At 36.1% G+C, this 14,675-nt stretch overlaps 3 protein-coding genes across 3 annotated transcripts; 1 reads left to right on the forward strand and 2 right to left on the reverse strand.

Moving 5' to 3' along the window:
* Positions 1–483: 483 nt before the first annotated feature.
* LOC110380129 (motile sperm domain-containing protein 2) lies at positions 484–7,703 on the forward strand. The gene has a single exon (XM_064043285.1). The coding sequence runs from the start codon at positions 678–680 to the stop codon at positions 2,046–2,048; it is 1,371 nt and encodes a 456-aa protein (XP_063899355.1). The 5' UTR covers positions 484–677; the 3' UTR covers positions 2,049–7,703.
* A 530-nt stretch (positions 7,704–8,233) lies between these two features.
* On the reverse strand, positions 8,234–11,581 carry LOC110380127 (EEF1A lysine methyltransferase 2). Its single transcript, XM_064043322.1, has 5 exons — positions 11,485–11,581; positions 10,584–10,784; positions 9,660–9,796; positions 8,985–9,141; positions 8,234–8,422 (listed from the first exon to the last, which is right to left on the reverse strand). The coding sequence occupies exons 2-5, from the start codon at positions 10,777–10,779 to the stop codon at positions 8,259–8,261; spliced, it is 654 nt and encodes a 217-aa protein (XP_063899392.1). The 5' UTR covers positions 10,780–10,784; positions 11,485–11,581; the 3' UTR covers positions 8,234–8,258.
* Positions 11,582–11,941: 360 nt separating this feature from the next.
* LOC110380124 (adenosine 5'-monophosphoramidase HINT3) lies at positions 11,942–14,054 on the reverse strand. The gene is made up of 3 exons (XM_021340012.3): positions 13,778–14,054; positions 12,818–13,011; positions 11,942–12,316 (listed from the first exon to the last, which is right to left on the reverse strand). Exons 1-3 carry the CDS (start codon positions 13,980–13,982, stop codon positions 12,290–12,292), a joined length of 426 nt encoding a protein of 141 aa, XP_021195687.2. The 5' UTR covers positions 13,983–14,054; the 3' UTR covers positions 11,942–12,289.
* Positions 14,055–14,675: the final 621 nt, after the last annotated feature.

A 14,675-nucleotide genomic window follows, 5' to 3' on the forward strand; every position in this document is an offset into this window, starting at 1 on the left:
TCAGTAGAAGTTTGTTTTATATAAAAGTGTATTAAAGACCTTTATGTATATGTATTTTTATTTATGTTCATGTATTTTTAAACCAATAAAATAAAAAGTAAATGAAAACAAGCAATAAAAATAAATCACAACCACCGAATTGAAAAATACCTCCTTTTCGGAAAGTTGGTTAAAAATCTGTAGATTTTCTGGAACCAGTTTTGCCCCGGATTGTACGAGCATAGTAATTTTCTTTTAAAGCAGCAACACTTAGAAACTAATGTCACTTCTGTAGCGATTCTTTATACGCAGAGTATATTTCTAAATCCAATAAATATTTTGAATGTATGATATATTCATGTCCAAATGGTCAAAAAATTGAACTTCCAACTAACACAGTACTATTAAAAACTTAATTAAAAGGTTTTGAAGAATATATAAATAGTTATATGGTTGCTATTTTCACTAGTAAATGAAATAAAATATTTTTTTAGTAATGATTTTGAACTTGTAACTTTGTTGGACCTCGACCTTTTGTGTCGCAATCGCTCACAACTGACATTTGATTGACAAAAAAATAAAAATCACTTGAACTTCAACATCTCAATTTGGACTTTTCGTGTGTTATTTCAATTAACGAGACGAAAAACAGTGTTCGTTACATCCTAATTAACGCATGATATTAACATTTGTTGAAAATGGCGACGCCGGCCGACGTTAGAGCTCTATTCGAGGCGAGATTGAAAGAAACTTCGCCACCCCCGGAATTCCATCCGTTGGACTTGGAGCGAGCGAAAGATGAGAAATACCTCAAAAGAGTGCTCGCTCACAGCGAAAAAGATGCGAAAGCTGCCGCAGACATGCTGTGGGACATCTTAACTTGGCGGAAATCTGTCGGCGCGAGTGATATTAACGAAACGAACATCCGATTGGATTATGTCAAAGAAGGGGTATTCTTTCCGCGAGGACGAGACATCGACGGCTGTCTGCTACTCGTGTTCAAGGCTAAAATGCATGTTAAAGGTCAGAGAGACTATGACGAGCTGAAGAAGATCATGATATACTGGTTCGACCGAGTGGAGCGCGAGGAAGCAGGTAAGAGAATCACAATGTTTTTCGACATGGACGGCAGTGGCCTCGGCAACATGGACATGGAGCTCGTGAAGTACCTGATCACGCTGTTCAAGGCTTACTACCCATACTTCCTCAACTATATAGTAATCTACCAAATGCCCTGGGTATTGTCCGCTGCTTTCAAGGTTGTGAAGACGTTGCTACCTGCTAGAGCAGTCGAGAAGATGAGGTTCGTCAACAAAGACTCCTTGAAGGATGTGGTGCCTCCTGAACAAGCTCTGACATGCTGGGGCGGTAAAGATAACTACACGTTTGAATTTGTTCCCGAAAATAAGTCAGAACATACACCGAAGAAGGTCACGTTTGCTGAGCAAGGAGACGGCCAGCATTCTCCTGGTGAGATGCTGCGGCTCGTGCCCAACGATACTATCACCTTCAAAACTGAAGGTGATGAAATATCTGGTCAATTCACCATTACGAACATGGATGAAAGTCCTGTGTCCTTCAAGATAAGGACTACGGCACCGGAGAAGTTCCGTGTACGACCCAGTTCAGGCACCTTAGCCACTGGGGCCTCACAAACCGTCATGATTGTCGTCCAACCAGGCATTCAACTACGAACAGTAGCCAAAGATCGATTCCTAGTTATGTCAATTCAGATACCTAAGACAGATTTGACACCAAAAGAACTGACCGAAATCTGGCAAGCGTCAACCGGTAGTAAGACTGATGAATACCGTCTGAAATGCCTGTTCCCAGACAAAGATGTGCCTAAAAACGGTACAGTCATTGACGGCAAAGCTCCTGAGAAATCCGATTCAGTATCAACTACATTGAGTAATTTGGAAATGAACTACGCTACGCTTCACCGTGACATGAAACAGTTGAAGCTGATGCAGTTCCTGACTTTAACGATGACGGTGCTCGTCGCTGTTCTGGGATACCTTCTGTATGAGAATGTGAGTGAGGACGCGAAGTACTGTGAACGTTTGTAGCCGTTGGAGTTAGTGGTGATCAACGCCACTTTCAAGGTCGACCATTTGATGGCGATCTTTGTACTAATGTTGATAGTTAATGTTATTCTTTATATTTTGTATAGTCAGCTCATGTGTAAAATAAGTCTATTGTCTGTTCGGTAACTCTCTGGTAAAAACGGTGAGGTTATAAAATACGGTTCTTGCTCTGTTGAACTGATTAAAAATTACTGATTTTGTTAAATGAATATTTTCACAAGTTTTTGTGGAACACTACACAAATATGTTACTGTAATGTTTAAAATAATAATATCATGATTTAGATACGTGAGTTAAGTATTTTCTATAAAAACGTTTTAGTAATGAAATTTGGTTTCTTACATTATGGACTGTTTGGTTCAACACAGCATAGACATTTGATTATTTTTTTTCTAAAATTATGCTGTCCATATCTAAATGATTTTCAAAACTCAATTATTTGCATTAGGTGCTTTATAAATTATATGGTATTATGGGACAGGGGTTTAAAATTAAAACACTTTGAAATTGGTGAATACTCTAACTTTTGTAAATGTGGTTTTAACTCAATCCCTTAGAAATTACAATATGCCACTGAAATACTAAATTGTGTTAACATGATAATGTCCTCCTAGCCGACTATCCGCTACGGCGGCTGTTCTCATACAAGAAGATCAGCCAGCTGCGCAGGACATATGCACAAGCGTTTGATCTTACCATGTTAAGATTCTATTAAAATTCAGTTACATTCATTATAGTTTAAACTGTAGAAATTACAACATGAATACAGTTTCAAATTTTTTTGGTTCAAATTATCATTTATATGCATTTTTTTTTTCAAATATTGCCATTCCAATTAACAATTTATAAAAATGTATTAATTTTTTTATAAAAAAATGTGAATAGATTTTCCAACTAATTCCGTGATATCCAAATTTTTTCTTGTGTAATTAGTTTAAAAATATAATTAATATTCTTAAAGAAACATTCCGAGATTAGTGAAATTTGTAAAGACGAAAATAGATATTCAATTGATAAGAACAATTGAGTCAGATTGTATAGGTACACCTGTTGTAGGTAGATGATTGCACAATATAGATAAAAATTAAGCAGGTCCGCGTTCAAAACGAACGAACATTAAGTACCTAATTACTAATTAATCTGCTTCAGTGTATAACTTAAAACAAATATGAGTCAACTAAATTATTATTTTCTTTTTTTTTCAAAAAAATAAAAATACTCGCTGTTTTCCGCAGTTTCTCTTGCTTGATAGAAGTTTTGCAAAGGAGGATAAGAACTACATTATTTTCTTATATTTTCTACCTCTATGCTAAATTGTTCATGACATTTGTTTAGGGTTCCGTACGCCAAGGGTTAAATTAGTTACCCTGTTACTAAGACTTAGCTGTCCTTTCCTGAGTAGACAATTGACATTTTTACAGATAATTCTGTTGCCGCTATAAAATAAATAGAGTACACCCACACAACAAAAATTCTTTATCGCCGTTAATTAGAACCTTTTGTGCGCATTCCAATTCACACTTGGCTGGTATTTTTTATTTCTGTATTATGAAAATGTCATAGTAAGTTCGCCGCAGCCTAATTTGGTCGTGGCTTCTAAATGTCAGTTGATGTCCCCATCGGCTGTAGCTCCCACGTCACTTTGTACCCAAATCAACTGGGCGTTGTCATAGGTACACATAAATTGTGTAGCTGCTTCTTACGGTTTTATGCGCATCCGGATAAATAAACTATGTAATAACTCAAAATCACTACTAAAACACTTTTATATAAATGCACGAGACAACTAAAATCTTTTATGAAGTTTTATGTTCATATCTTCCGGCTCCATCATCAGATCAGTTCGACAATACTATATTATTGTATTGTCATCAGAACTACATACAGCTGTCAATTTTCATGACGCTACGATCCTTGAGACGGTTAAATGAGCTGAAAATCCATTACATATTTTATCCGGATGCAGGAAGATGCGAGAGAAACTGCGGGAAATAGTAAAGTTTTAGATTAACTAGGTGCCAAGCACTGTAAATTCAGCTTATAAGCAAATAGTATCATTGTGTGCAATTTTAGAAATAAAATTTAAAACTATTTATTTAAAAAAAAATATTGTGAGAAGTTGAAAACATATTTGTATCTAAACTAAGTAATATATTTTGGCGTTATTCAAAAATGTAAATACCTAAAAAAAAATATCTTTTGGTTGTTAAATTAAAAATAATTGTATTAACACTTAGACTGTCTACAATAAAAGCTTATAGAGAGATTTCCCAAAATTGTGAGCGCACATTTTTGAAATGTACCTAATTCTTGAGAATTATTTGTGTAAAATACCTATATTAAATTAGGGCTTTCATAATCGGTAATATAGCTGTTAAATAACTTATTTCAAACTAATTAAAATTGTTCCAGTTTATTTTTAGACTCATTTCGTTTGCATTATTTTATCATAGATTTATGAATCAAAATTAATACTGAGGCTTTTTTTAACGACGTCAAATATCATCACATGACCCCTCCCGCTGTGGGTTAGCAGTGGTGAGGGAGTGTCAGACTCTTACTGACTAAAAAAACCGTCGTGTTTCGTCGTAGGCCTTTTATGTACCAGGGCCGCGGTAACTCTTTCGGACAATCCCGCAGCCCCGGTAGACCTTGGCCCTGCTGGGCCCCGCGGGGATACTGAGGCTTGAAATGGTATTTTTTGCAGTCGGCTACGGAAATGTTGCTATGATGTGACTGTGCATGAAAAGGGTAAAAATATTAATCTTTTAATTTTGGGTGAAAGAGTTAACTAATTTACATTTTTTTTATTCCGGCAAGGTGTAAAGCTTTTTAGTTTATAAAGAAATATGTATAAACGACTGGTAAAACATAAGACATTATCTATCTAAGGCCTATCTTTATGTATGTGTCTAGCGACTTGTGATAAAATACTTTTTATTCGAGAAAATTCCACATAATTTCCATATTTTTTTTCTTATTTTGGTATTTTGCGTTAACCTTCCCACTATTAGAGATTTTTAATTTAAAAAAATCGTTAGCTTTGTGAATTAGAAAAGTAAACATTGATTACCTTTATAGGTAAAATGATTATTTATTTCATCAGAATATTTCAAAATGATTTATCAATATGTCGAGTCTTTTGGCCTACTTTTTATCAAAGATAAGCTGTTGAGTATCTATTAGTTTTTCACTTTATCATTATTTATTTACTTGCATTGTTAATCCTGTATAACTACGATATAGGTAAGTACCAAAATTTACAAACTGTGCAAGATTTTTGGTTCCTCAAAGATTTTTTTCCTACTATTTAAATTCTTCATACATGGATGAAACAAAGATAGCGGAGATGCCATAAGGAAAATAGGTCAGGCGCCTTCTTGGTCAAGCAACGTATGGTAGCCGTGATCAGTTACTAGAACTAAAACCGGCCAAGTGCGAGTCGGACTCGTGCACGAAGGGTTCCGTAAATTACAGTTAAATCAACCTATCTCAAAAACTATAAGAGATACTTTGATCAAACCAAAAATCGTTGAAAGAGTTAATTAGCATGCATCACCTCTATTTTTTTTAGAATTTTATACCCCGTAGTTATAAAAATAGAGGGGGGGGGACATACTTTTTACGACTTTGAGAGCTGATATCTCAAAAACCGTTCACTTTAAGAAAAATGTTTTTTAGAAAACTTTATATCATTTTAAAAGACCTTTCCATTGATACCCCACACGGGTATGTACATCGAAAAAAAAAATTTCATCCCTCAGTTACATGTATGGGGGGCCCCACCCCCAATTCTTTTTTTTACTATTTAGTGTCATATTTTTGTAGCGGTTCATACAACACATATTCCCATCAAATTTCATCACTGTAGTACTTATAGTTTCCGAGTAAATCGGCTGTGACAGACGGACAGACGGACAGACGGACAGACGGACAGACGGACATGACGAAACTATAAGGGTTCCGTTTTTGCCATTTTGGCTACGGAACCCTAACAAGGCGTCCTGGTTCCTTGTTAAAATAATAAAAACCAACCTGTCAACGATTGGTCTTGATTGATTGGTCCCATAGAAGGCGTTTAAGCGCGGAGCTAGTAACGTTCCTCGTCCCCTGAACACCCGTATTTTGGTGCGAAACTTTCTTAGGAGATTTGGCTTTATGACATCTCCGCTACATTTTTTTCTCCATGTTCGTACACTAACCAAACATTATTTTTCTAGTCTTTTTTATAAATAGTTTTTTCACATCATGTTTTTTATTTAATTATCAAGAAGACATGAAAAAAAACATATTTATTTAACTCAGGGTCATGAGATTGTAATTCCGGCTTTAGCATTTATATTTGATTCATTTAAATTAAAATTCTTTAGAATAAATTAAATATATAGAAAAAAACCTAATATATTTGAAAAGCTTGTCAAGTACCTGTAAAATTACTTTGTTACTGTAAATTAGTATTAGATACTAGAAAATCCATGTCGAAGGGTGGAGAATATTATCAGATTTTGTCTCTTCTCATACAGAGAAGGGATGAGCGTTAATCTATTGAGGCCCTGGTTTCATCATGATGTTTTCTTTCTTTACTCAGTCAAACTGAGAAAATACCTGTGTATAACTTACAAAAGTTACATTGGTACTTGCCAGAACTGGATAAGATACAAAATGGAAAGTTGTATTTTGTGTTCATAAAAAATACGTCAATACCACGAAGGAAAGAAAGGTAGCGGAGATGCCATAAGGAAGGTACCTAGGTCAGCTGCCTTCGGTTACTGGAACTAACGAGGCGTTCGGGTTCAAAATCTAAACCAATCTAAGATTGGTTTTTTGGTTGATTTTGAAATAATCCCAGTTCGGCAGAAAGCGTCTAAGGGTGAAGCTAGTAACGTTCCTCGTCCCCCTCGCCCCGCATGTTGTCGCTACTTTCTTAGGAGATTTTGCGTTATGACATCTCCACTAGTTTTTGTTCTCCATGGTCTGTACCTTCTATCCAATCAATGGTAAATAGTAATTTTACATTTCAAAATAGCTGTAAATGTTCTCCGCCCTACATAAATATAATATCATGCACAATTATTATTATTATACCTAGATATAACTAGTCGGTAAGGGTTGTAGATAACTATTTATGTGTATTTTTATTTGGGGATGCCTTATTCACGTTGGGCCTGTATGTTTCTCCTCCAATATTCTTTGGCTTTTTAAAAATATTTTTTTCGCTCTGTCTAGGTATATCCAATTGCAAAAAGAAATTCCTAGAAGTCGGTGTCTGCAAGTCTGTTTTGCCACCGACTTCTAGAGCCATGTCAAAAGTTTTATTTTGTCTCTTTCTGTGTTTTTTGAAGTCGGTTTAATTTTTTTGTGACTATGACAAAGTTAGCTATTTATTTTTTTAGAATTCACAAAAGTTGAGAGATTATCCATAAATACAATTTTTTCTATTGTTACTGCACTTAAAGATATCTTTTTCTGTTTAGTTTAAACTTGAATTATGATGACAGGTTCAGAATGAATGAGGCATCGGTACTAAAGGTTTCAGGTTATCGTTATTATTTAACTTTCAAGCGCTTTATGTAACAAAGATTTTTAACTGGTTGGTTATTGTAAAGGATGTTTAGTAAATAAAGTGTAATAAAAATATTAGTTGTTTCTTTTATGGACAAATAATCCTAAGGTATATTTTTATTGCCGGCATGTATCGCATGGTATCGCAGGTCAGTCAGGCCTCATTGAGATGCGGAATCTGGAAGATGGTTATTGATACACCTACCTATGCGTCGGAGAGCACGTTAATGTTGATCCCGGGGCTCGATTCTGCTAATTTTACTTAAGTGACATCCAATTCACGTTCGACTGAGATCCAATCACGACTCATATAATACGATTGAAGCGTATGTGGCATTCCACTATTTTTACTTTTAAATAAACGTTTTGCAAATATGATTGTAGATCAAACTGAGTGAGTGCACCTGTGTCCTAGCAAAAGCTTGTGCACTACAATATGACCTGCGTAGCTGGCACATCTACTATATACTATACTTATTATGAACAGCCGCCGTGGCCGACTAGATGGCTTGGAAGACTACAGCTGGTCACACGTAGATCAGTATTTTTCTTTAGAAATCTACCCTCACTTGGATTAACCCAGAACGACCAATAAAACACACAAGGGCGGTAACAAAATATGTATATTTCCTAGTATGATATCTTCTCGAAGACGACGGAGGAGACGACGCTGCCCACCTTCCCGCCGAAGCGGAACTGCGGCGTGGGCAGCGCTCGCTTCAGCCGCAGCTTCTCCGAGAAGTGCTTTATTAGCTCCTCCTCCGTCCAGTTGCACGACGTTATTATGAATAGACCTGGAAGGAAATTACATTCAAATTAATATCTATACTGTCGTTGAGTATTCTCTAACCAGTAACGTCGAATGTCATTAGAATACGATGGGTCTTATATAAGTAGCAGAATGCCCGATATGGTTAAAACTGCTATTGCGATTCAATTTCTATTCAATTTTGGCATTATTAACTTCGTGCAGAATCGGGCCCCAGATAGGGCAGTCGCTCCTTGTAAAGCACTGGTATAGTTACCGGCACGGATATTGAACTCTCGGGGGAAGAGTGGGGATCGGTTTGCGCACTGTACACATAAGGCAATAAACCAAGAAATTGCTTCTGCGCAGGTCAGGGCTCAATATCCTTGCCGATGATTATACTCGGCTACATCCGGAGAGACTGGAAGCCGACCCCGAGCCGTGAACGTAGTTGGGGAAAAATGATGATGACGTTGAAAAGCTACACTATTCCCTAGTAACATAGGCTACCTATATTTTATCCACTGTACGGGCAGTTCCCACGGGATGCGGGCGAAAGCGCGAGAAAATGGCTTAGTTATGCAATAAATAAATAAGTGTATACTCACCATCAGTATCGAGCATATTGTGGACTTGCTGTATATACTTCTGTCGACACGTCTTGGGATCGTCGGGGTTGAGCGCTATGGCGTCGTACGTGCCTTTGTCGTGCACGATACCGAACTTGCCGAGCTGAGTGACAGAGTCTTCTAAAATGTCGAATACCTGGGAAAATAGATAAAGAAAATTAAAAAAAAATACATATTGATCCTGACAAATTGAGAACCGACTTCCTAAAAAGGAGGGGCTTTTTAAGAAGTCGGTTAAAAGTATAAAGATTTATCTATCCTGTATTAGTTTCGTAATAATCAACCTTTTTATCGTCCCACTGCTGGGCTGCGGCCTCCTCTCACACAGAGAAGGATTGAGCATCAGTCACCACACTCGCTCAATTAGTCCAGGTTTCATCAAGATGTATTCCTTCATGTTAATTTAATCTTCACAATGTCCAATATATACATACAAACTTAGAAAATGTGCTTGTGTGTACTACTCTAATCTTGGGCTGAACCCAAACACTCATACTTGAGAGGTTGATGCTTTACGCATTAGGCCACCACAACTTCTACTTCTGTTTGTATGCATTCTAGCAAACACAATGGAATGTAGGTACTAAGGATATTGTCAATTTGTAATGATTGTCATGGTAACTAACAATAGTATTTTATTTGCTGAATATTTACCTTATACTGTATATGAGGGAACTCAGTCTGTGTCACCTTCTCTGCGAGGGTAATGGCTTCGGGGCAGTAGTCCACGCCCAGCAGGTTTGTAAACCCTTCTCGTGCCAGCTCTGACAGTGTGTAGCCATTACCACAACCTGGAATAATGTATGGTTCATTTTAATAAACAGAGACACATATTTTTATGATGAGTATTCTTTTTAATATCCCCGTGGACACAGCAAAGTAGAATTATCGGCACGAATCTTCAGCGCCTGCGCAGATGTGATTTATTAGCAAAGAACTTTACAACCCCGCGCCTCACTTCATACCACAAAAGGGACACAATAAATTACTTCTGCGCAGGTGAAGGCCAGCGCTCAAGATTCGTGCCGATGATTATACCAGGGTTTTACATAAAGGGTTTGCCTATCAGACCTTGAGACTAAAATTGACTGAAATGAACCCAGTTGATTTGTCAGCTACCTCAATAATTTTTGTCAAACTTTGTTCATCTGTTTGAGTGTGAAGAAGTAAGAAATACACAAACTTATAACATTAGTTAGGTATACTATCAATTCTTATATTCTATTCTTATGTTCTGTGCAGGATTTTTTTGGGTTGTTTAATGACTAATTTATTTATAACTAGCCGTTTTCCCGCGGTTTCACCCGCGTCCCGTGGGAGCTACTTCCCGCACCAGGATAAAATATAGCCTATGTTACTCGCAGATAATATAGCTTTCTAATGGTGAAAGAATATTTTAAATCGGTACAGTAGTTTTTGAGTTTATCCATTACATACAAACAACCAAACAAAGTTTTCCTCTTTATAATATTAGTATAGATTATACGAAAAAGTCACTCAACTGATATATTTCAGTTTTGGCTTCTCTAAAATCACTTGATTGCCGATCTATCTACTATTCTTATTATATAGTCTCACCTAAATCTATAACGGGTGTATCCCTCTCAACGCCACAGTTGCAGATCCAGTTAATGACTCTGTCAGCGCTGTCCTCCCCAAACCACACGTCCCCGGTGTCTCCATGCTCCTCGAAGTTGCGAATCTCCTTGATGTACGCCCGCTGCCAGTAGTCTTGTGTGCCCAGTTCTGAAGGGTCCAGCTCGGCGTCGGACATTGTTACTGAAAATTGTATTTTAACATAATAAAATCTTGTGTTATGAAAAAAGTTTTAAGTATAGTTAGATTTACAATTAGCATGTATCTCCCCTATCTATAAGAATTTTTATACAATATGTCATCATTTGCTAAGCTTTTTCTCAACTATGTTGGGGTTGGCTTCCAGTCTAACCGGATGCAGCTGAGTACCAGTTGCTACAAGGAGCGACTGCCTATCTGACCTTCTAAACCCAATTATCCTGGTAATTTAATATCCCAAGACTTAAAACTACTATCCCCCAGTAAACAAATAAACTACTGTATAAAATAATACTCATATTGATAAGTATCTGTTATTAGTGTATTTAAATTAACTTTTAGCCTCACTTTACTTTTAAAATGCATTTTAAAATAAAAAGTCGGGTCAGTGAGTCGTCTTAGGAGTCGTATCGAGATTGTTTACCTACCTTTAGTTAAGTTCCTACTCAAATGGAGTGTGTAATAGGCCTTTAGATTTTCAATTCTTGACTTATCGAAATGTAAGAGCTGTTTTACGTGATAAAATATAAACAAACTTATCGGAATAACTTTCGTTTTAATATTGTTGTTTTGAGGTTACATCGATAAAAACAAACCGTTGATGTAGTGTTTGTCTACAAAACACACGGACTTGATACACAATAAGCCATTTAATACCAGGATATTTACTAACTGTGAACCTTACCTGAGTTATTATGATTATATACAAAGTTTTCTTAAAATAGAAATCGTGTTTTTATTTTGATAACCTCCTCAGTTGTTTTGACGTTAGTAGTGTTGTCATTTCAATTCATTAAACTGAGGTGGTAGTTAATTTAATCTTAGTCGATTAAATCACTTTCGGCTAGTAATTTTACCCAGATTAATGACTGAAATCTAGAGCAAAATAAACGTGATTTTTTTTCTCGTTTTATAAATAATGGTACGGAACCTTTCGTGCGCGAGTCGGCCCTTGGCACTTGGCCGGTTTTTAGGTTTCATAAAGCTCAGAGAGCATCGGCGCGCATTTTTCTTTCCACACAGACCGGAGCCGATCGGCTGCGCGAGCATGCAATCGGAGCCAAACGTTAATAAAAACGATTATACGATACGATTTTTATTGCTGTAAAAACCAAAATCCTATTGCCAGAAAATTAAAACCATTTTTACCCAGGACAAATTCTTTATTATACATAATTAACATACCAAGAAAACAAACTAAATAAATGTATATTTACATGGCATTAAAACGTTCTAGAGCGATTAAAAATCAAAACTAACTTATTTTTCATTTAGGAATGTTAAAATATATAATTATTGTCAAATTAACTAGGCCAGCCTCTTCTTTTCTTCGTCCTTGCATCACAGGCTAGCAGCTTTAATACAAGTTTACTAATTGAACTGATTTTTGGCATATTATTCGACCTAAATTTTATTAAGTGGATTATATTAATCAGGAAAAGTACATAATATTCCATTCAAATTATCTAAGCTATTGAAGAGAGATCACATCATAGCCTCGATGTGACGTAGTCCGGCTGAAAACAAAAGCAGATTGTTAATACATTTTAATCTTATTTTTCAATTTTTTTTAAGACACATCTTTCTCTGTTAAAAGACTTCATACTTGGAGCCATTAAATAATAATAAAATTCAACTGCATCATCTCGCGGCATGTGCCGTGAAGACATTATTTTTGGCGAGAACTATAAACCATCACTGTTTTCGTTATCATTTGCAGTTTTAAAGTTTATATGACGTCTTATTATAGGTATCTATCAGTTGACATTATTAGCCCCATGCAAGTAATGTCAAATTCCTATACTTATGTAAAAAAGTAAAACAAGACAGACAGAATATTGGGAATAGCCGTTAGAAAAGTGCATAATTACATATACTACGCGCGGCGAATCATGATCCCTATGACATTTCAACTGACAGTCGTAATGATCATCATTCGCCGCGCGTAGTATAAGTGTCCGAATGCTGCCACTAAATATTAAATTCAATGATAAAAAATGATTTTTATGTATACTTACAGAAACAAACCAGTATGAATCCTTTCTAAATATGAGCCGCGATATAAAGCCCATGTCAGACGCCGGCGCAATCGTGTGCAAGTGTAGATGTCTCACACTACGGAATGGAGGCCAGTGGTAGCCCAGCCGAGAGTCTTCAAGCGGTAAATTGTTTTTCGCTAACTGTTCGTGAGCTATTGACAGCATTTTATCAACTGAAATCAGAATAAACTCAAAATCGTTCATTCAAACTTGGCTGCAAAACAGCACTTTTTGAACTTAGGGAAATTTACAAAAGACAGCCCCTAACACCCCACCCTTCACGTGTTTTTGCTGGGAAGAAGAAGCGGCACAATAAGCTCTCCAGCAAAAAAAATGCATAGATATTAAATCCGCAGCTATTCTCTCTATTGATAAAATTGACAATAAAATGAACAAACTTTTATTTATGTATGCTTCCCAAATGTCAATATGTTTTGATGGACTGCACCTATGGTGTTGCCAATTTTTGAACTAAGATTTAACCCATAATTTATGGTAAACAGTAATAATCAAACTATACATTTTCAAATTGAATATTTCATGATCAACTTATTACAATTTTTTATTTTATAAATAAGAAGTTTCGAAAAACTGAAATTCTAAATTAGTAACGATAAAATAATAATTAAAATCCCAAACATGTTACAGGTTGCAGTAGAATGCCCATTATCCGAACGATGATTTGTGCATCTTAATAAAGGGTTTTCTATGAGTGAGTTCGATTTCCTATATTATTAGTCTATGTATGATTATGATGATCAGACCCGCTCCTGGTCCCAATTTATATTGTACGTAATATTATACTACAATATAAATATTACAAACATCGGGGAATTTAAACTTTCAGAGTACGCCACCCTATTATCAGATTATCAGAATGATAACACTTAATCACCTTAGACTACAGTTTTAATGAGAAATTACGATTTAACGACTTACCGAGATCTTTATCTTCCGGCGTTAAGCATTTCACGTCTTCTACATGCCTCTTAGGTATTACAAGTAGATGTAATTTGCTCGCAGGTTTTATATCGGGAAAAACACAGACATCTTCGTCTTCATATATAATTTCTGTGGGTTCTAGCTTGTTAGCTATGTTACAAAATATACAAGCTGACCTTTGAACCGCGGGTAACGAAGTCATTTTAAAAAGAAAATTCTATGTAAACGTAAATCTAGTTCGTGTTTTCGTTTCCTAATGTCAAATGTCCATTGATGTCCATAGTGTATTCGATTTAGGTGTTGTCAGTTTGACGTTTGTCGCTATTTGCACTTGAATGTGGAGAGTTTATTCTGGTTTGGGCGTGGAGTGTCAATAAAGGAATTGGCTTTTTGAACGATAACACTAACAAGCATTATGTTTAACAGCGCTTTCTAATTTTGAGTGGTGAGCAGTGGAGGTTTTTTCTAACCATTTTTAACTGCTTTCTTTTACATTAAGGGCTTAAAATCATGCCACACAAATGCCCGGGTAACTGGGTTGAGGAGGAGGTCAGATAGGCAGTCGCTTCTTGTAAAGCACTGGTACTCAGCTGAATCCGGTTGGACTGGTAGCCGACCCCAACATAGTTGGGAAAAACGCTCGGAGGATAATGTACTGAGCCTTCACCATATTTTATACCTATGAAAACAGTTAATAAAAGTTGTAAAATTCCATAACAAAACACTACTGACGTAAAAACAAACAATAATAATTGATTTATTGAGTAATTTGCAACTGCCAAAGTAAACTGTGTCGTTGTTTAATTAATATAGATCATTAATTACGCTTTGACAGTACAAACCTCAATAATTTATTACCTAGAAGCAGTAAATATGTAGAGTTACAGTGGGAAGG

This window comes from Helicoverpa armigera, chromosome 31 (genome assembly GCF_030705265.1).
Source record: "Helicoverpa armigera isolate CAAS_96S chromosome 31, ASM3070526v1, whole genome shotgun sequence".
Classification (NCBI taxonomy): domain Eukaryota; kingdom Metazoa; phylum Arthropoda; class Insecta; order Lepidoptera; family Noctuidae; genus Helicoverpa; species Helicoverpa armigera.